This window comes from Lithobates pipiens, unplaced genomic scaffold (genome assembly GCF_037356315.1).
Source record: "Lithobates pipiens isolate NorthernLeopardFrog02 unplaced genomic scaffold, aLitPip1_a1.2 Scaffold_16, whole genome shotgun sequence".
NCBI classification, from domain to species: Eukaryota; Metazoa; Chordata; class Amphibia; order Anura; family Ranidae; genus Lithobates; species Lithobates pipiens.
Genome location: NW_027507748.1, coordinates 565,678,473 through 565,700,458, shown reverse-complemented (window position 1 = coordinate 565,700,458; position 21,986 = coordinate 565,678,473). Strand labels below are relative to the sequence as shown.

General features: G+C 42.6%; 1 protein-coding gene across 1 annotated transcript in view; it reads right to left on the bottom strand.

Moving 5' to 3' along the window:
- MARCHF9 (membrane associated ring-CH-type finger 9) overlaps window positions 1-21,208 on the bottom strand; it is a 238,714-nt gene extending 217,506 nt beyond the window's left edge. The window contains exons 1-2 of the mRNA XM_077483655.1: window positions 20,915-21,208; window positions 19,457-20,740 (exon numbers count right to left, since the gene is read on the bottom strand). Coding sequence (XP_077339781.1) covers window positions 19,457-19,780 — 324 coding nt within the window. The 5' untranslated portion in view covers window positions 19,781-20,740; window positions 20,915-21,208. The remainder of the gene's footprint in view (window positions 1-19,456; window positions 20,741-20,914) is intronic.
- Window positions 21,209-21,986: the final 778 nt, after the last annotated feature.

Below are 21,986 nucleotides of genomic sequence, written 5' to 3'. Positions count from 1 at the left end.
GATTTTCTTTAGAATTTTCAGATTTTCTTTTGAATTCGTGAATTTATGAATTTTCAAATTTCTGGATTTCCAGATTTTAGAATTTATGAATTTCGATCATAACGAATAACCCGAAAAACGAGAAAAAAAATAAGAATGAAACGAAAACGAACACATTTTTCTCTAGAAGTCTAGAAGCTGGCGATTCCACAGCTTTAAATGATGCAAAATCATCAACTGCTCAGTTACTGAGCCACAAATCACTGAAATCACTGTGGAACAGGCCTTCCATCGATGCAATTCAATAGAAATACTAAAGAGAGCGATTCTGTTTCTGCTACACATCGCTACTATAAAACTGCTTGTAAGACATGGCCCTAAAATAATATTTTTTTGTTATTACTTAGCCATATAATCAAGCAGAGGGGTACTGCGCTAAATGTAATTATTAGTACCTGTCTTCCAGACAAGCACAGTATATGACATTTTCTGGAGGGCTTGATGAACCTTATGATTAACAACCCAGTCTTAGTTCTATTGACTGAACAGAGCATGATCAGGACACATATGTAATAAAATAAAGGTCTGTGTACATAAAGTATAACATACTGTAGCTATAAGTCTAGTCTTGTAGTGACATACTAGGTTCTGAAACACGCAGGATCCTGGCAAGCTCAGAACTAAAAGCAGAACTCCAGGAAAACACTATTGTTTGACTTTTGCTGTGTATAAATACGTTGCCTCTAATGGCGATTATCCTAGGTCCAGATGGCTGTCGTATAAGGGAATAATCCTAGTTTCATTCTTATACAGTAAAAGGATCATGTTGTTTACTTTGTCTTTTCTGTCACCTTGTCCATTCACAAAATGTCTTGTATTAGTTTTATAGAAAATGAATACAGCCATAACGTTTAAGGATTGGTGAGTTGCAATACTGTATATAAAATTGTTGCTTTTGTGTTTAGATATGCTTTAACCACTTGCCGACCGATGCACGCCCATATACGTCGGTGTAACGACATATTCTGCAACCCATCGCAGTTTGCTACGGAAGTGAGGTTCCGTCGCCGCCATCTTGCTACACCCCACACTCCTCCATAGCAAGGAGGGGGAAAGTGGACATGTTGTTACACCCACCGGAGTTTTTCATTTTACACGTATTTATAACAGTAAAGTCAGTTTATATAGTGAAATACAGGACTTAGAACTCCATCTGACTACTTAGATGTTGAATTTTAAAAGCAGAGGCAACCCCATTCATCTCACAGGTTTGCTAATCTGACAGAAGTTCGCTGCTTTTAAAATTCAACATCTAAGCAGTCAGACGGAGTTGTAAGTCCTGTATTTAAAGAGGAAGTAAACCCTGATGGGTTTACTTCCTCTTTTTTTCCCTGCAAAGGTAAAGCATAATGGACTACTATGCATCGCATAGTAGCTCATTATGTGTCACTTACCTGACACAGGAGCCAGCGAAGTCGCCGCTGTCCCCTGTAGTCCGCCGCATCCATGTTGCTTGTGGCGTCTCGCAGCTCCGACGAATCACAGCGGCGCAACCGCGATGACGTCACTCCCGCGCATGCGCACGGGAGTCGCGTCTCGCAGCTCCGCCGCTGCCATACGGCGAAGCCGCGATGACGTCACTCCCGCGCATGCGCACGGGAGTCGACAAATTTGGCAAATCCATTCTTGGATTTGCCGCATTTAGTGCGCCTGCGTGCCGCTGTCTACGGCGCATGCGCCGTAGACAGCGGTGCCCATTTTCGGGCAAATATCTCCTAAACCATATAGGTTTAGGAGATATTGCTTGGACCTACAGGTAAGCCTTAATCTAGGCTTACCTATAGGTCCAAGTTGTTTGGAAGGGTTTACTTCCTCTTTAACTATGGAAACTGACTTTACTGTTATAAATACGTGTAAAATGCAAAACTCCGGTGGGTGTAACAACATGTCCGCTTTCCCCCTTCTTAGTTTATCCTTACTGTGGACAAGTGTCGGGTGCATCACATGCCTGACGAAGGGGTCCAGCTCGGCTCCGAAACATTGCACCTTCCTTTGTGCTGTGATCCTTTCCATTAAAACTTTTTGGACGAAAATTGCCGATCCATGGTGTGCTGGCGAATATGTACGCTTGGGTGTAGCAAGATGGCGGCAACGGAAAGTCAATTTCATAGCAAACTGCGATGAGTCACCGAATATGGCGTTACAATGTCCGCGCGATCATGTCACGGAGCCTCAGAACGGGGAATTGTAAATTGTAAACAAGGTATTTCCCCTTTCTGGCTTGTGACATGACAGAGATCACCGCTCCCTGTCATCGGGAGCAGTGATTGCTCTCATGTGACTTTAAGCCCACCCCCCCACAGTTAGAATCACTCCCTATGACACACAACCCCTTCATCGCCCCCTAGTGGTTAACACCCTTCACTGCCAGTGTAATTTACACAGTAATCAGTGCATTTTTATAGCACTGATCGATGTATAAATGACAATGGTCCCAAAATAGTGTCAAAATTGTCTGATGTGTCCGCCAAAATGTCGCAGTCCCGGAAAAAATTGCAGATCGCCACCATTACAAAAAAAAAAAAAAAAAATCAATATACTCTTATTGCATTTTGTTTTTTTTTTACCAAAAATATGTAGAAGAATACATATCGGCCTAAACTGAGGACATTTTTTTTTATATATATTTTTGGGGGATATTTATTATAGCTAAAAGTAAAAATGAATGCGTTTTTTTCAAAATTGACGCACTTTTTTGTTTATAGAGCAAAAAATAAAAACCGCAGAAGTGATCAAATACCACCAAAAGAAAGCTCTATTTATGGGGAAAAAAAGGACATCATTTTTGTTTGGATGCAACATCGCACGACTGCGCAATTGTCAGTTAAACTGCAGAATCGCCAAAAGTGCTCTGGTCAGGAAGGGGGAAACATTTTCCAGGGCTGAAGCGGTTAATAAAACGTAAAAAGGAAAAGCAGCGTGTATAAGAATTTTACATGCTCTGTTAATCAGAAACAAAGTCTTCAAATGCTTCATGTTACAGATGACACCAAAAAAATAGGACAAACAAAATGAAATCTCTGGTGTCACTAATTTGCTGTGATGACAGAAATCCTCTCTCTGCTGCTGTCCCTTGCATCAGGCATCACTTTATGTTTGGTGCTGGGTGGTTCCATCTTGGTTTTGGATGTAAAACACACAGCAAGGAGTGTCCCAAAAGCAGAACAATCTCTCTTTTTTTTTTTATTCTCATTTTTAATTTTATTTGTGCAATATAGTATATACATCAGCTATCAATAGTATGATAGTAAGATGGTAATGATTAGGATACTACTATTATGTAAACATTATTACTAGTACATTATGCACATGTGGAACATCACTCCTCCATTGGCAGGCCAACTGCATCATCTATTTAACATCCAAGTGATTTCTATTCATCTCTTTTCACAAAGAGATCATTCTGACATCCAGGCACAATATAATCCACAACAAAATGGGCACCACAACTATTATTCTAGTCCTTTGGTGAATATTCAATGCCAGTGGTCACATCAAAAATGGCCGACTGACGATATGACTGTGGCTTAAACAAAATGGCTGTGCATGGTATATAAATATAGATAAAGTTAACCAATCCAATTTCCCCTGATGAAGTCATGTGGCATGACGCAACGCGCAGGTCACTGGAAACCGGAAGTGATGCGAGACAGCAAGCGATGCTGAGTATACACCTCATTTTATGCCGTTTTACTGAGCTTAAGGTAAGAGTCTTTCCTATTGCAATAAAGGGTCGTTTTATAATTTTACACTATGGGGGGCATGTTTGCTTTTTTCTAACATGTTGCTGTGCGGATGTATCAGAGGCTTAAAGGGGCTTCAGGCGTCTTAAAGGAACCAGTGCCATAGTACCCTGGGTATTTATCTATTGGAAGAGGAGAGTGTTGGAGTATCGTACCAGCCCATTGAACATATTATTTAAAGGCCAACATTTATTTTGTATGAGGTGAGAGTTCTGCGAGCAAGGGAGCGGGAGGTAGAAGTACACTATATTGTTCATTAATGATACACGTGGATATTATCTGATTCAGAAGAAGGTGACTGACACGTTTGAAGCGTGGACTATATTTCAGCTTGTTTAAGACCCCAATGAAGACATTATTAGCATTTGCAATTTATACTAGACTTATGAGCAATTTATATTTGCACATACAGTATGCTATTTACTTATTTACTGTCCTAACAATTGAGTTTTACTGTATTTTGGTAGGCCGTGCAACCCCATATCACATTTTAATTTCAAAGGCCAGGAGACAGCTGGATCTGAACAAAAGGAGGAATTTAGGGTTGTTTAATAGGAGGCCCTCTCAAATTCGCATTTGCCAATACTCAGCCTGTCTATTAATTATCGGCTTGCCTAGAGTTTTTAATTAATGACTGTAAATACGACTCATAATGTAGGCACTTGCAATTAAAACCAAGGACAGGGATAGATTTGAATCAACAGGCAGGTCATGAAGTCACATCATATTAAACTAAGTGTGTATGTGTGTTTGGTTGTATCCATAAATCACATATTAGCTTTCTGAACATTCAGGCGCGTGTAATGAAATGAGCAATAGCAATAAGATCACAGACAGATCCTTCAAAGATATAATGACCCAATGCATCAGGGTGCTGTTGTGTGGCAGCAACCTCTGTCGCACTGACCAGTGATACCCCTTATATGGGCGACAGCATTGAGAAGGAGGTGGTGACCCACAGCTTACCCCCTTACTTCCTGATTTAGGGGCGAAGTAAACAGGGCAATTATGTGATCGTTGCTTACCTCTGGCACTAGAGGAACCTTACAGAGAACTGACTTTTCCTCTGTACTGGGCTTCTGGTGGCCATCTTGGGGAAGCCAGGGTCTGATTGAACACAGTTCTTCCATGATTTGGGCAGCCAAATTTGACCTTAAGTGGAGCTCTAAATGGCCACGTTGACTCCGAGTTGACCGACCTCTCCTCCTGGGCACAGCTGGGGTTCTCCGCTGCGGTGTAATGGAATCCCCTTGATGGCTTAGGCCTCCACTGCTCCAGGTCCCTATTCTGATGTCATCAGCCTGCACCGCGGTTCCAGCCGCTGCATAGGCGCCCTCCCAGGCCCCGACCTGGACCTACAGAATTACGCGCTCCACAGGCTGCAGAGCCTCCTCCACGAGGCGAGCCATTTACCAACCGATGAGGGCCGCTGGCCGCACCTGGAGACAGGCCAGTGCCTGCTGCAGACCCTCTCCCTCGCTGGGCTGACACTCCGACCAGCCAGCTGCATGTACCTGAGCCTGGACGACCAAGGAGGGGACCGCGGACTCTGCCGTGGACGGGGATTCCTCCAAGACACCCCACTGGCAGAAGCCGATGATTGCTTAGCCGGGGGGCCTGAAGGGTCCCAACTGGGGCTCCCAAGCTGGCGCTGAGACCTATGAGTATGCGTCAGGTTGAGGCACTCCAGAGGCCTAGACCTCCAAGCACACGTAGAGGCAGGCCTTGGCTGAGGGGGGGGTCCTGCCTCACCCCTTGCAGAGATGATGCCATCTGAGTCTGGACCCAGTCAGGGCCATGGGTCTCCGCTGCAGCTGTGAGCTGGTGTAGTAGCTGCTCCAGCTCACTCATTTTCTCCTCTCTCCACAGCAGGAACGCAGCCCCGGGCTAGATCGATGTTCCACCAACGATTTTCCACCTGCAACTGATGCCCCCCCATTCCTCCCCTCAACTATTATCCAGCTCCTCCCCATCTCCACATAACTCCTGCAATCAGGTAAGAGCAAGTTTATTCTGTTTAACTAGCCCTATAGTAACTTAACCCATGGCAAACTGGTAGTTACTTCCACCCCCTCATGTATGTCCTGCGCTTACATTTCTTTCAAGCTTCGTACATGTCTTTCATATGAGTCCTTACCCTCAAGAGCCTACAAGCTAAGGTCAGTACCTAACATACATACATATATTAGGACTAATTTACACAGAAGCCAATTAACATATCAGAAGGTTTTTGAAGTGTTGGAGGAAACCAGCATGTCCAGAGCAAACCCACGCAAGCACAGGGAGAACATGCAAACTCCATGTAGATAATATCGAAGCCATGATTTGTTCTGAGGACCACAGGGCTGTAGGGCAGAAGTGCTAATCACTAAGCAACATACAGCAATAATATTAATATACAGCTACAGGACCAAAGCTGATATAAGAAAACATCCAAAAGTCATTGGGTTTCTATTTGACAACATTTAAAATGATCTATGCAGGTCTCCTCAGCTCAACAGATGTCGTGAACAAGTCCTAAGCACAAACTTTAATGTGATGTTCTGTTTCTATTGAAAATATTAACACAGACTAATAAGATCATTTACATGTTTGAATCTGCCATCTGCCTAATCTCTTGTGGCCCAAATCCACCACCCTAGCAAACCTGTTTATTTAGTGGGCGCATAAATAAGGGTTCGCTTTTAGCAGATCAATGTCACTTGTATTTTCTATGTAAAAAACATGACTCAGACCATACTGATCTTTTTAAATAACTATATATCAGATCACACGAATAGAACATCTGGATTCATGAACAGTCAGTCATATTACATTGGAACTGATACAGAAATGTGCAATCAATAACGTGTTAGGCAAGGCCAAGTTCTTCACACCAAAATGAAGAACCTGGCCTTGTCTAACAAATTAGCTTTCTTCTGTAATGAAAGTCACGTGTTAAGAATGGCATATTTCCATGTAAAGTTTGCTTTGAAGAGGTTGTGTACGAAAATGTATAGAGAAGCTGTCACCAGTGCATGTGTAACGATCTAATGCCACGTACACACGATCGGACTATCCAGCGGACTTAGTCCGGCGGACAATCCGCCGGACTTTGCAGCGGAGGTCCGCCGGACTTTCTCCGAACGAGCGGGCTTGCACACACACGACCACACACGAACGGACTTTAGTCAGACGAAAGTCCGCTGGATAGTTAGATTGTGTGTATGCGGCATAACCGTATAACCTTGCCTCTCAGGAATGGCCAGTTTTTGTTATTTACTTGTATTCTCTCTGTAAGAACAGAAGTGTCAGGCTGTGGCCATCCTCTCTCTTGTTGAGCCCAATGCTATGCCCAAAAATATCACTTACTAGTAAAAAAAATAAAAATTGCATAAATCTATCCCATAATTTGTAGACGCAATAACTTTTGCGAAAACCAATCAATATACACTTATTGGAAAAAATTTTTTACCAAAAATGTGTAGCAGAATACATTTTGGCCTAAATTGATGAAGAAATAAATTTTTTTACATTTTTACATGTTTTATAGCAGAAAATAAAAAATATATTTTTTTTTTCAAAATTGTTGTTTAAAGCGCAAAAAATAAAAACCGCAGAGATGATCAAATACCACCAAAAGAAACCTCTATTTGTGGGAAAAAAGGACATAAATATTATTTGGGTACAGCGTTGCAATTTTCAGTTAAAGTAACGCATTGCCGTATCGCAAAAAATGGCCTGGTCATGACGGGGTAAAACCTTCAGGGGCTGAAGTGGTTACTAGAGTAACAAAGTGGCAATTTAGGTTTTCTTGTGTTGAATTTTACTGTAACTGTACTGTCTCCCTTTATTTTGTAAAGCAATGTGCAAACTATTGGTGCTATATAATTCCTGCTTCCTTCTAATTTACACTAGGTCCACCAAAACATAAAGCCCATCATTATACCATGACAAACAAAGCAAAAATAGCAGAAGTTCTTAAAGGAGAAGTATAGCCAAAGCCATTTTAGCTGTACTTCTCCTCTGGGTCACAGGAGTATAGTCCATTCTGCACATCCTGTGACCCGTTTTCAGCCATCAACTGACCCGCTCAGTTCTCTGTCTTATGCCGTGTACACACGACCAGACTTTCCTGCAGACTAGGTCTGACATTCTTCCTGGCGGACTTTCGACCGAGTTCCGACTGACTTTCTGAACAAACAGACTTGGCCACACACGAACGGACTAAGTCTGTTCGAAAGTCTGTTAATTTTTAACGTGATGACGTAAGACAGGACTAAAAAAGAAAGTTCAATAGCCAGTAGCCAATAGCTTCCCTTGCATCATATTTGGTCCTTCGGACCAGCATACAGATGGACGGTTCTCCCGACAGGAATTGAGTCCGTTGGACAGATTTGAAACACGTTCTATTTCTATTTCCGTCAAATTTTTTAGATGAAAAACGATTGGATTAGCCCACACATGATCGGATTGTCCGATGGACTGATTCTGTCGGACCTAGTCTGCCGGAAAGTCTGGTCGTGTGTACGCGGCATTAGAAGCAGTGGAGTAACCAATGCTACATCCATCTAGGTGAGTATATATTTTTTTTTTCCAGAAACCCTTACTTCTCTTTTACAGTAAAGGTAAAGGCAAAACATTGTTTTTCATTTTGGCTAGCGTAAGGAAGGGTTACAACCCTTCATCATTTTTACCATCTGTTGAGAGGTTTGCCTTGACTTACTGACCTATAGCTGAGACAAAAAGTGAGCGAATCTATGGGTTACCAAAACCAATGGCCTCATTAGAAGATTTCCCCTCGATTACTGTTCTGGTGACAACCCAAAAATTGGGATCTTCTTTCACTTTCACTCTCTGTGATAACAGAGGACAAATTTCGAGTTTTATTCTCCCTAATGGGGACACAGAGAGACACAAAAAACATACAGGTGCTCTAATCCTTCTCTATTCTATCCAAAACTAAAAAAAAATAAAAAAAGTTTTGCCTTTAGTTACACTTAAACTTGTTCTTCCTCAGGCCCCTACAGCTTCAAGGCAAACGTGTAAATTCTCTTTCAAGTTAACAGCTTGATTAATACAATGTTGGACCAATACTAGAAGCCAGATAAGACAGATGAAACTCATACAGAATATTAACTGTGTATCCTACAGTCATAGCAGACACACGCAAACACGAACACCATAAAGTAAACTGGATACAAAGCAATGATTAATTATAGAAGCTTGGACTTGTGTCCTGAGTGTATAGTCACCACCACACTGCTACTCTGCAAATGTACCGGAAGGCACTGTTATTTCTTCTAGTGACAATAGAAAAGTGTGTCTATACCTTGAACAGCTAATTTAGATTGGTGTGTTTTATGGGCATGTGTGATTAGGTATGTGGCGTAGGTAGTGTTTAACCACTTCCCGACCAGCCGCCGCAGTTATACTGTGACAGGTTGGCTCCCCTGGGTGAGCCATCATAGCTGTACGTTGGCTCTTAAAGACTCTGTAGCAGGCACACGTGCACACCCTGGAGCCTATGCGTGTGCCCAGCGGGTGCGATGACCGCCTGACACCCACGATCACTCATGACAGAGCGAGAACCAGGATCTGTGTGTGTAAACACACAAATCCCGGTTCTGTCAGGGGAGAGGAGAAAGATTGTGTTCCTACTAAGTAGGAACAACGATCTCTCTCCCCCCTCTAGTCATCCACATTCCCCCCACAGTTAGAAAACACATGAGGAGACACAGTTAACCCATTGATCTCCCCTAGTGTTAACCTCTTCCCTGCCAGTGACATTTATACAGTAATCAGTGGCAATTTTTAGCCTAAACTGATGAAGAAATTTATTTTTATTTTTTTGGGATATTTATTATAGCAAAAATTACAAAACATTGTGTTTTTTTTTTAAATTGTCGCTTTATTTTTGTTTATAGTGCAAAAAATAAAAACTGCAGAGGTAGAACATCACACTGCTGTGCAATTCTCAGTTAAAATAACGCAGTGCCATATCGCAAAAAATGGCCTGGTTAGGAAGGGGGCAAATCCTTCCAGGGCTGAAGTGGTTAAAAGAGAAGTATGGGATTTTTTTCTTTCCATAATCATACTTACCTCGGTGGGTGCAGCATCGTACAGATGCTGTATCTGTCCCCTGACACCTCTGCTGATCGATCGAACACTGCTGATGGCTCGGTTCTCTCAGCTCCCCGAGAGGAGAGCTCCTGTCTGTCAGTCAGCAGCTCTATTCCTCCACGTTCACTGTGCTGAGCTGGGGAGGGGTGGGGAGCAGCCATCTTAGTGGCTCGTTGAGAGGCTGAGGTGGCCATCAGTCCATGCACCTGGCGGATCCAGACTCCCAGAGTCGTGTGTGTGGAATGATCTGTGTGACGTCAGCAGAGAGGGGACTTCAGACCAGTCTCTGCTGAAAACGGGTCACAGAAGTGCAAAACAAATTTCACTCCTGTGACCCATAGGAGAAGCCCAGCCAAACAAACCCAGGCTGGACTTCTCCTTTAACCCCCCTGACGGTATTCCCGAGTGTGGCTCAGGGTGGATTTTCAGCAATAAAAGCGGTAACCCCGAGCCACGGGAATGCATCGCAGGATCCAGGTACATGTTACTTACCTTGTCCCCATGATCCTGCGATGTCTCCCCGCACTGTGTGTGAGCCGTACGCCGCTATCTATCATGAAGCCAAGCTCCGTTCCCTGCAAGCATTGCAACGCACGGGGGCGGAGAACGGTGCCAAATGAAAAAAATAAAACACACAATACATATACAGCACACTGTAGTGTTACAGATTACATTATGTATCAATTTATTTCACCTCCCTTTTGTCCCTAGTGCTTTGTCCAGTGTCCTGCATGCAGTTTTATATTGTATATACTGTTCTTTCCTTTTTAAGAGCAATCGCTGGAGTGCGGATCATCTTTTCCTCATTTACCTACTCAGCCAACGACTGTGGATCGAGCACCTGGGAGCTCTGCTATCTATGTGATGTATGGGTAGCAGCACTGACTTTTTTGTTTATATACTGTTCTTCCTGCCTGGAAACTGGAGATTGTCCATAACAACCAAAACCGTCCCTTTACATAAAAAGTGGTTTTAGACCAGTTAGAAAACAGTGTTAATAAATTAGAATCACTTGCAGAATTGAGCGATAGTGATTTGTGGGGAAATTCGTCATCAAATACTGAAAGTAGCGACAGCGACAATTCTGCAACTGAGCAAATTTCAGTGTTTTTGATTTGATTACATTATTGAATAATTTTTATTATTATTATATTATTATTTGTTATAATTATTTATAGTTATTTATTATATTATAATTTATAATTTTGTTTGTTCAAACTTTATCATACCCCGGATGTCTACTAGACTCTTGTTTGGACAAATTTAATTTACCGTATATACTCGAGTATAAGCCGAGATTTTCAGCCTCTTTTTTGAGGCTGAAAGTGCCCCCCTCGGCTTATACTCGAGTCATCGCTGTCTGCCTGCCCGATCAGCGTGTCGAGCAGACAGACAGCGGACATTCTACCCTTCAAACGCCGCGCCTCCGCCTCCGCCTTCGCCTGTGATAGGCGGAACACTGAATTTCCCAGCAGCCTGTGTTCCGCCTATCACGGACATCGTCTCATCCTCGTACTACGGACGAGGATGAGACGATGTCCGTGATAGGCGGAACACAGGCTGCTGGGAAATTCAGTGTTCCGCCTATCACAGGCGAAGGCGGAGGCGCGGCTTTTGAATTTTAGAATGGCCGCCGAGGCGCCGACGAAGAGCGGCGATCCTGGCAAGGCACGGGACGGAGGCAAGGCAAGGCACGGCACGGGACGGGACGGAGGCAAGGCACGACACGGGACGGAGGCAAGGAGGCAAGGCACGGCACGGGACGGAGGCAAGGAGGCAAGGCACGGCACGGGACGGAGGCAAGGAGGCAAGGCACGGGACGGAGGCTCGGGACACAGGCTCGGGACACAGGTAGGCTGGACACACACACACACACACACACACACACACACACACACACACACACGGACACACACACACAGGGATGGATGGATGGAGACACACACACACAGGGATGGATGGATACACACACACACAGGGATGGATGGATGGATGGAGACACACACACACAGGGATGGATGGATGGAGACACACACACACAGGGATGGATGGATGGATGGAGACACACACACACAGGGATGGATGGATGGATGGACACACACACACACAGGGATGGATGGATGGACACACACACACACAGGGATGGATGGATGGATGGACACACACACACACAGGGATGGATGGACGGACACACAGGGATGGACGGACACACAGGGATGGACGGACACACAGGGATGGACGGACACACACACAGGGATGGACAGGCATGTCTCACCCTCGGCTTATACACGAGTCAATAAGTTTGCCAGTTTTTTGGGGGGTAAATTGGGGGCCTCGGCTTATATTCGGGTCGGCCTATACTCGAGTATATACGGTAGCTATTCCTAAGAATTACAGGCCTACAATATAAAACGCCAAATTTGCATGCAAAATAATTGTACCGCTTTCAGCATCAAAAATCTGAAATAATCATATCACCAGAGAGGTTAATACTAATATAGTGTACATGTTATTATTAATAAGGATTAAAAAACATGGGGGTGACAGTGTAACATTACGGCTGTGCCAAACATGGCCATCTGGACTACAGCATAAAAGCTCCAGAAATATAGCGATATTAACACATGGTCCATCAAAGATGGTTGTATGAGTGTTACACATACTGTATTTCCCAAGTTTTACATTCATAACTCTATATACAACACTATTTTCCAATAGCTATGTACATGTCGTGTGACCTGTGCTAATAGCCTACATATTTATGGGACCTTAATGTTTTCCTGTTGTTTTCCCATGCATGCAAAGAAATAACGCTACAAATTCCTCAAAGGGTTATCTTAATACACAGTGTGCAAATTATTTTACTATAAGATCATAGAATAGAAAACATCGGATCCATTGCTTTTGTGTGCCAAAGTCATCATATTTATCACCTTACCAGTTACTTTCTTAAAGACACACAACAAGAACATTTCCTACATGTGCATCATATACGCTTTTACAGGATTGTGTTGATTTTCTAAACAATACGATAAGATGGGAGTCATAGATAGGGATAAGGAACACAGAGCATGTTGTTCGAAATGCAAAAGTAAGAAAGTTTGAAACCTGGAATGCTTTTTAAGTTGTATATTAATGGCACTTTACCAATAATTATTGTAATTTAGCGTCCAGCAATGGTTGGTTTGATTGTATATATTGCGTTAATATAGTTGTAAAGGTATTAAGGCAAGGAAAAAGACGGCAGAGGATCTATGTCTATAGGGCTTGAAAGACAAAGGTATGTGGATAATTAAATTGGGGAGAAAGGTGAAGATGATGGAAAAGAGGAGGAATGAAAAAGAATAAGAGTGGGGGTAAGGTAGGAGTGGACAATACAGTAGAAGGGTAAATAAGGTTAGGAAAGGAGGGACCCTCCAGATGCAAAAGTGCCCCCCCCCAGGAGCATAGGGCACCCAGATCCTCAGAGGAAGAATCGATCCTCATCTAAGCCCATTAGGCGTAAATGGTTTTGTCATGGTTGCCACATGCTCAGAAATTTAGTATGCCTCTCTGAAAGGATGACTGTGAGTTTCTTCTTGGGAAATATGTCACAATGCATTATATTCAAGAAGAATGTCAGAACTATATTAAGGGCAGGCATAATAATTTTGTCATGTTGCCATCTAGCTCTTCTATTAACTCTTACCACAATGTTAATAATGGGTATTGTAAAGTATGTGTGTTCTCGGAATGTTCTGTGTTTTGTGTCTATTCTATCCGTAAAGTCTGTCAGTGTGATTTTGACTTTTTGTGCTCTGGGTATGGTCTGAATTTGTGTGCTCTGTGTATGATCTAACCGCATGTGCTTTTTCCACATATTCTTTGTTTGTGTGTAGAGTTGCCACCTGTCCAGGATTCACCCAGACAGTCCAGGTTTTGAATCACTCTGCCTGAAACCCAGACACATGATTTAGACTGGGCTGTGGCACCCCATGTAACTGAGATAGTCACACATAAATCTGTTGCTGTCTGGAAGCTGCGTGTGGTTGTCTGGGGGCAGGATTGGCATCACTTGGGGGCGGGGCGATGATGTCAGCAAGAGCAATTTGGCCAAACACAGTGTTCACTGCAGCGCGCTTATTTACTACTCTCATTGGGGCATGCAAAGGTGTTTTTTTTTTTTTATCTTATTAGTGTATACTATGTAAACCAAATTTGGCCCTATGCTGCTAAAGCGTTTGCGTTTGGTTTGAGTAAAAGGTGGCAACCCTATTTGTGTGTGTGCTTTGAGTGTCTGCTCTCACTACTTTGACTGTGTGTATGAGCAACCAATTTGCTATGTGCTGTACATGGTGATAGTCCCACCTTCTTTTCCTTGGGGTGCAAATTACAATCACTCCATAGACTTTGGACACCAGCGAGGGCACTGGATAAGAATGAGGGGAGAAGAAGCCACAGAAGAGGATAATGTTACAGTATAAATGTGAGTGTGGTAGAAGGAGTGCCACACTGAGTAGGGCACAGCAGGAAGTGGTAAACAAAAGCGTAAGCCCAAATGTGTGCTGGAACCCATCTGTGCACTAACAGGAAAAATTAGGTACTCTTCTGCAGAGGATACCTAAAAGGGGAGATTGTAACAATAGGAAAAAACTGATGGAGAATGCTTACTGAGGGTGTAAAGCTTAATGGGGGCAAGAATTCTTCAGTGCTACCTACAAAAGAGCTCTCTGTTTTTTTTCATCACGCAGGATAATTTTATCCACCTCATACAGAATTCATACTTTGGCCATACTGCTGCACAATCATACAGAACGTTGATGGACTTAATAGTTGTGCTTAGCCCTTTGCCAGCTTTTGGGACTCCTTTGGGAAGCCTGTGGAGCACCTGTCAAAGTCACATGATCACATGATAGATTCACTCTGCTTTGAAGTAGAACTAAACCCAACTAACTAACTGTTTCCCAAAACCATTAAATTGAAGACATGCTGGGAATAATAACTGTCATAGTTGCTTGCAGTTCAACTGAACTGTTAAGCCATCAATTGGTTGGTGTCATAAGTGATCACCTGTTTAGCACCATAGCAACTGCAGATCCAGCAGAGGCTAAGGTGTCAGCTTCCTTGTCTGTAAAGGATAGTAGGGTTTAGTTCCCTTTAAAGCAGAAAGAACTCTATAGGCTACTGCAGGCCGCATATCACAGCCTGGATTGGAACGGTGGGCTGTGGTGTGCAGTGGTACTGCAAAGTATAACTCTATGCAGTAAATGAACCCCTAAGTTTTTAATCTGCATCCTGAATATTGTAGATAAGCAACATCCGATGCCTACATGTACTTGTGAACATGTCTTCTTGCACACCCATACTCAAACTGAGCCACCACCAGTGGCAAATAAGCACTGTGCTGTGTTCTCACTCAAATGCTAACATTCAGATTGGCACCATTCTGCAAACTCTTTATTAGGAATGAAGCCCTAGCAAAGGGTTCTCCAAATGTTCTAAACAAAGGGTCAATTTTACTGTCATTCAGACTTTAGGTGGGCCAGACTGTAGCCAGTGAGAGTAGAAAATTCCCCAGCATCAGTGAGAGTAGACTGTATCTCAGGCCTGATGGACATTGGGAGTACAAATTACATAGTCCCTGTAGTCAGTAGGAAGAGGAATACTGCCTCATTATTGGTATTACTGGGAGGAATTATGCCTCATCATTGGTGTCAGTGGAAGGAACAGTGCACAATAGTTGGTGTCCATGGAAGAAATAGTGTCTCAATGTGGGCGTCAGTGGGAGGAATGGTGCCTCTTCACTGGTGTCAGTGGAAGGATTAGTGCCTCATATCAGTTTGAAGAAAGTCCCCAAAGGGCCAGATAAAGGTAAGCAAAGCTGCAGTTTGGAGATCACTGTCCTAGTATAATTAATGACCATTCTACTCTGTTCTCCCATACTCCAACAGACTGCAATTCAAGCTCTTGTGCTATACGTAGTACATATATTCAGAAGTGGCCACCCTGCATCAGTCTTCATTGTCAGCTATATCACCATGTAGAAGAATTCCTTAGCAACAATCAACTGTCGTTTTATTCATTAAATGGGATTTAGATTCAAATAATCAACATTTAATTCTGCTACCTGAGAAAAGTAAGACCATAGGAAAGAAGGAAAAAAAAAACATAAAACCTAATTTAACGTGTTAGGCTGCCCTTTTTATTTTAGCCGTGCAAGCAATTTAAGGATCAGTGCTGATATGCATGCGGTAAATGGAGTAACAAGTAAGCAAAATGCTAGTTTGTATGCAGTGAAGGTCCTTACCTTCAGTCACAGGGATTTTTAAGCATGTGTGCATATCTATGTTTCACCAACTCAGCAAAACTGTGGTTGGGCAAAGACTAATTTGCACTGGAGTTTAAACATTCAACTCAGACCATCATAGTCATAATAGACAGCTGCCAGATCTTCTAATATAGCGATTCTCCATTTTATTAGTATTGTTAAGTATGTATATACCTTTATAAAAACCAATGTTTGGTAAGTATTTCCCGATGTGGGTCACTGTATCGAAAGTACCTCTTAAAGCACACTTGAAGTGAAAATTATTTGTTGTTAATATAGTAAAGCAATGCAAATAAGGCATGCATCAGATGAGGCCCAAAAATGCTTCAATGTGCATTTATGTACTGGACCATGCATAGCCTGTGAACACACCTAACTACAAAAAAAATGTCCTGCTCTGTTTTTTTCATCTGTGCATTTTGGTGCTCTACAACACAACTGTGTGTGCCTTTAGATTCAATTAACAAGGAATGGGAGAGCACCAAACCACACATATACAGTGTTTTGCTGTGTGCTTCTGTAACACATAATATGGTGTGCCCTCCTTCTACTACTCCCCTTAGAGATGAAGTAATCAGTGGTTTAATCCAGCACTCATGGTACCTGACCTGACATGCAGGACTGTAAACAAAGGGTAGGTCACATGACACCTTGCATGTGCTGATTACACTCACCACAATGTGCATATGTGACATCTATGAAGTCTGCCACAAATTAAAATGGTGGCATCAGCAGCTGGTTTATGCAGACTTAAATGGTGGTTTGCAATGTGACTACAGGGAGTCAATCCAGCCTAGAACACTTTACACAGTAAACTGGATGCTATCAGTGACATTATTGTGTGGTAACCTCCCAGTTCAGGTTGGCTTTAGGGGATGTACCTTATTAGCAATACCGTCTAATCATGTATAAAAGTTTATTCAATCAGTAACTTAAACCACATCCTCGGGTTTGTATTGTAAATGATTTCTATTTTACACCAGGTTTATACCATATGATGGTTTTCCTATATTTAAGCAAGCAGTAACTACATACCAAAGTTGATAACTTAAGTTCTAATGACATGGTTGAAACATCTGACAGTGTATATGTGGTCTTAAGAAAACATGGCTTTTATATTGTATATATCAAGTTGTGGTAACTGTAGGTGGAATTGCTGCCAGCCAATTCTTCCTCCTTGAAGAGTTACATTTACTGATTAGGTCCTAAAGTGGTTCTTAAAACCAAACCTACAACTTATACTTAGGGGACAAACCTTAGTCAAACATTGTCACTACAAAAAGTCATTCTCTTATGACTTATGTGATACTGTCTTCACAATAAATATGCAAAATGCATTTATTTGGAATGCTGGTGACTTTGTAGCTTTGTATCTCATTCTGGCATGCCACCATCTGTAGCAATCCCTCTCTCTAAGAATCCACCAATTATTCAAAGGTCAAGTATTGTGGGGAGTGTAGCTTCTAATTGGTCTTCAGTCAGACATTATTTTTTTTAATTCGAATTTCTTAGTTCCAATAGAGGCCTTTTGTAGTTCTCAAAGAGGGAGAATGCACATACAGCATCAAATGACCTAAGACTGCAATCCTACCCAGAAGCATTGACCCTGATGAAGTCCAACTTCAGTGAATTATCTAATTCGTTTTAACTGAAACTGAACATATTCTCTGACCTGCCATAATTGTGGTGTTCTCTGATTAACATTACCTGTTGATTGGCTTTCATGATTAACCTCTGACAGCAGGTGCCAGAAAATTACTGCTATTTTTTTCAAGCCAGAAAACCCAGTCAGCGCACCCTTCTGAAAATGGCTTCATTTTGTTACTTGACTTCCTGACTGTTAAGCGAATCCCCACCCACCTGCTGTCTCATTTCACACTGAGAATGTCCAGTAACAGAACTTTCACTGGACAGGGGAATGGTTGGAGGGCAGGACCTAGCTGGAAAGTCAGGGAAATTAAGCCTTTAGCAATGTAAAACTAGTTTCATAGGGTTGCACCCAGTTGGGTTCTTTGGATGATAAAAGTGAAAACTAACATCTTGTAGTCCATACTCACAAAAAAGACTTCTAAATGGCTGACAGAATCGATTGTTTCCTAAAAATGGTTGCTCTATATTTCCACTTAAACATAGCTGTAGAAGCCAGCTTCCCTACCCTACAATACCACAACCACAATACCCTTTAGAAATTTCTCACAATATGAAAAGACAGTGTCAGGGTTTAGATATAAACATCATGCTTCTTCAAATGATCTAATCCAATTTTATAAGAAATGTAATACAGAATGTACAAACACCATGCAAGCCTATTCTCAGCAATCACCTTTGGGTCTATTTCTAGACAAGCACCCAAGGGAAGTTCAGACACCCCAGTAAATCATCAGCATTGTGACTGTCTGATTCCGGTAGCAGCAGTTGGGTTGAATGACCACTCCGTTATGTCGGTAAATAGCCACTTCAGCTTATGATATTAAACCGTGCCCCCAGGAAGAGATTTCAGACACAATCAAGCTTAGATGGAGCAGTGAGATCTCAGACACAATTACTCAGAAACATTTCTATGCAAATTTCCTCATGTAAGCTCTCCAAGCAAAGCCAATACGCCTTTTGTATTACAATGAACAGACAAGAGAAATGTTCCCTGTTGCAACCCTGGTGTTTTCATTGTCCATTTCTAAAGAACTGCACAGGTGTTGGCTATTGTTATAAGACGGATAACTAGACAAGAGGATGTAATGTATATAAACACTTGATGAGACCCTTTTTCCAATTCTTACCATGGCCATGTATTATTAATGAGCCTAGCCATTCTGCAAGAACTTCCCTTACCTGCAGTGACCATGGTCTCTGCAAGTATCATCATAGACATTTAATGCACATCTAATCCACACACAGCCATAACAACCACTAAAACAGCTACTGATAACAGGTGTCTTTAAATCAGATAATCCTATAATGCCCTGCAAATAAAATGAAGCAAACATATATAATACAAATTAATTATATATGCCTCCAAAAATCCTTTTTATCTCACACGACTCTATGGATACAGAATGCAAGACATAAACATGCGAGCCGTGGCATCTCAGACATGCCACCCGTTGTGGTACAAAGCTTGTTGTTGAGAAGAGAAACCATAACATAATGCATGCCTCTATATTCACACCCCCAGACCATTTACCTCAGGTGACTTACATGTGAGACACTATGCCATACATAGGCTGACCCGAAGTGCTTCAGCCATGCAACAATGAACACAACCCACCTGCTCAGGGCCTTGGAAGCAGATTCTGCACTGCGGGGTCCTCATGCCACTATCGATACTGCTGCCCAGGGAAACGGCGTCCAGCGCAGCCCCAAGCCTCCCGTCCTTCTCTTCCAGTCCCAGGTTGCGGGTTCTAGGATCAGACCCATAGTATTCCTCATCATCGTCTCTGGAGGAGCAGTCCGCAAAGGGTGGCCATCCACAGCCCCCCACGCCGAGTCCGCGCATAGCGTGGCCCGGCTCAGGTTCACTTCGCCCCGATCGGGTCAGCACCAGAACCTTCAGTTCATTAAAGAACATGCGAAGCCGGTACTTAAACATCATTCACCAGCCGGCGGTCCGGGTGTTTGGGGGCTTCCAGGACAGAGCCAGACAGGTCCCAGAAACAGAGGCATGGACACAGGTCCAGATTGACCCAATGATAATAGAAAGCTCCTCGCTCCTCTGTGCTCCTGTGTACCAGGGAGAAGACTGCACTGCATGGGGTTAAGTGAGTGCTATTCCCTACTGTCTATCTAAAAGGTCTGGAGGGACTGCAAAAAGGTGCATCCACCAACCCTTAAAAATTACGGGGTGGGGGAGCAAATAATCTGAGCTCTAATGATTCATTTGAGAAAATGAAATTAAAGCAGTGTCATGTATAGGGGGGGCTTGTGAAAGAATAATTTTAATGATCTCAACATGCAATACAAGCAAGTGCTGAAAAAGGGGTCAGCCAGGGGGAGACCTGCAACCTTACTGCAAAGGAGGCTGACAGCTGGTAACAGGGGGGAGGTGGGCAACAATCTAACGTCTACCACCCGAAATCAGAGGGAAGGCGGAAACGGTTAAATGCAACTGAATACACGAGAAAGCAATTAACGTAGATGCAGGATGGGAAAAGAAGAAGCAGACTGCCTGGGATAATGAGATATCTTTTCTGCCCATCCTATTTCTGGGAGAGCGTCGCCTTCCATGCCCCCTAGTAACAATCAAATATCCACCCGAAAAAAAAAAAAAGGCTATTCTGCAAAATTAGCCCACAAAAAAAGAAATAGCAATAATCCAGTGTGAAGGCAATGATCTGGACAAGGTGCTGGATTTTTTCCAGTCGTTGGATCTTATGTCTTCCCTCCCCCTTGCTTCCTCTTTCTTTTCCTCGGATGAAACACGCAGGGCTTCTCTTTTGTTTCAGCTCTCAGCATCCCCAGTCTGATCTGTCTTGCCATCCATCCACTCGTGATTTAACCGAGGGACCTGCATCAGCAGCAGCTCATACATTGATCCTGCTGGGAAGCCACCTCACTGCAAGGGGAAAAAAAAAAAACGCACACAACATTTATGGCAATACAAACACAATACAAGATCCCCCCCCTTATTCACAGATAAGAAGCTTATCCCCCACTGACAAGCCATACATAAGACACATCAAAATACACACCATGCACATGAATCCAAACAAGGATGCTGATTCCTTACCATTCACAGCCTTCTGGCTCCAGAAGATGCATTATTTCCACCCAGCAGCACAGAATTATTATTACTATTATTTTTTTTTAATTATTATTGCATTCAGCTGTGGCAGAAATGGATAGCTATAAAGTGAGGGTTGGATAAATATGGCTTCTTCTTCCGGTATGGCATGTTAAATAAAACATTTTTTTTTTGTAGAGTGTTTTTGTGCGGTGGGGCTGGGGATGTGATCCAGGCTTGTGCTGCGCATCTGCAGCTGGGTGAGGGATCTAAGGGGACCTGACGTGTGCATTCACGTGGGAGTGGGGCGGGAGATGTAAAAGTGACCGGTGTGGGGATGCTAGGCTCAACCTGTCTCAGCCACAGACAACCCCTGCTAAGGTTAGGATGTGCAAAATAATACCAGCCACAGCTGGGAAGAAAGGAAACAACACCCCGGGCACTGTGCGCTTCATGTTCATTGTAACTGCTCTAGGGAGATCAGTCAGGATTTGCAAGCAGCTAATACTGCCATTGAAAAGCACACGGCCTTCTATACTTAACCCTTTCCAGCTAGAGGGAGCCAGCCCTTTGAAGCCCTTTGAAGTGTCTCTATGATGAAAACGTAAAATCAACAATAAATTTCCACTTTGAATTTAAATTATTTTTAGCCTACTCCTATTAACCACTTGCGCTTGGGAAGGTTTTACCCCCCCCCCCCCCCCCCCCGAGTATTTTTTGCTATTCAGCACTGGACTAATTTAACTGGCAATTGTGCAATCATGCAAAACTGTACGCAAATGAAAATTATATAATTTTTTGACACAAATAGAGCTTTTATTTTTTGTTATACTTTATAAACAAGAAAAAAAAAGACAGAAATTTTAGGAAAAAAATTTATTTTCTACTTTCTGTTATAAACCATGTCCAATAAAATATAATTTCTTTATTAATTTAGGTCAAATGTATTCTTCTACATGTCTTTGGTAAAAATAAAATCCCAATAAGTGTATAATACTTGGTTTGTGTGAAAGTTATAGAGTCTACAGACTATGGTATATATTTGAAAATTGATCAATCCTGACGTGATCATTTCTGG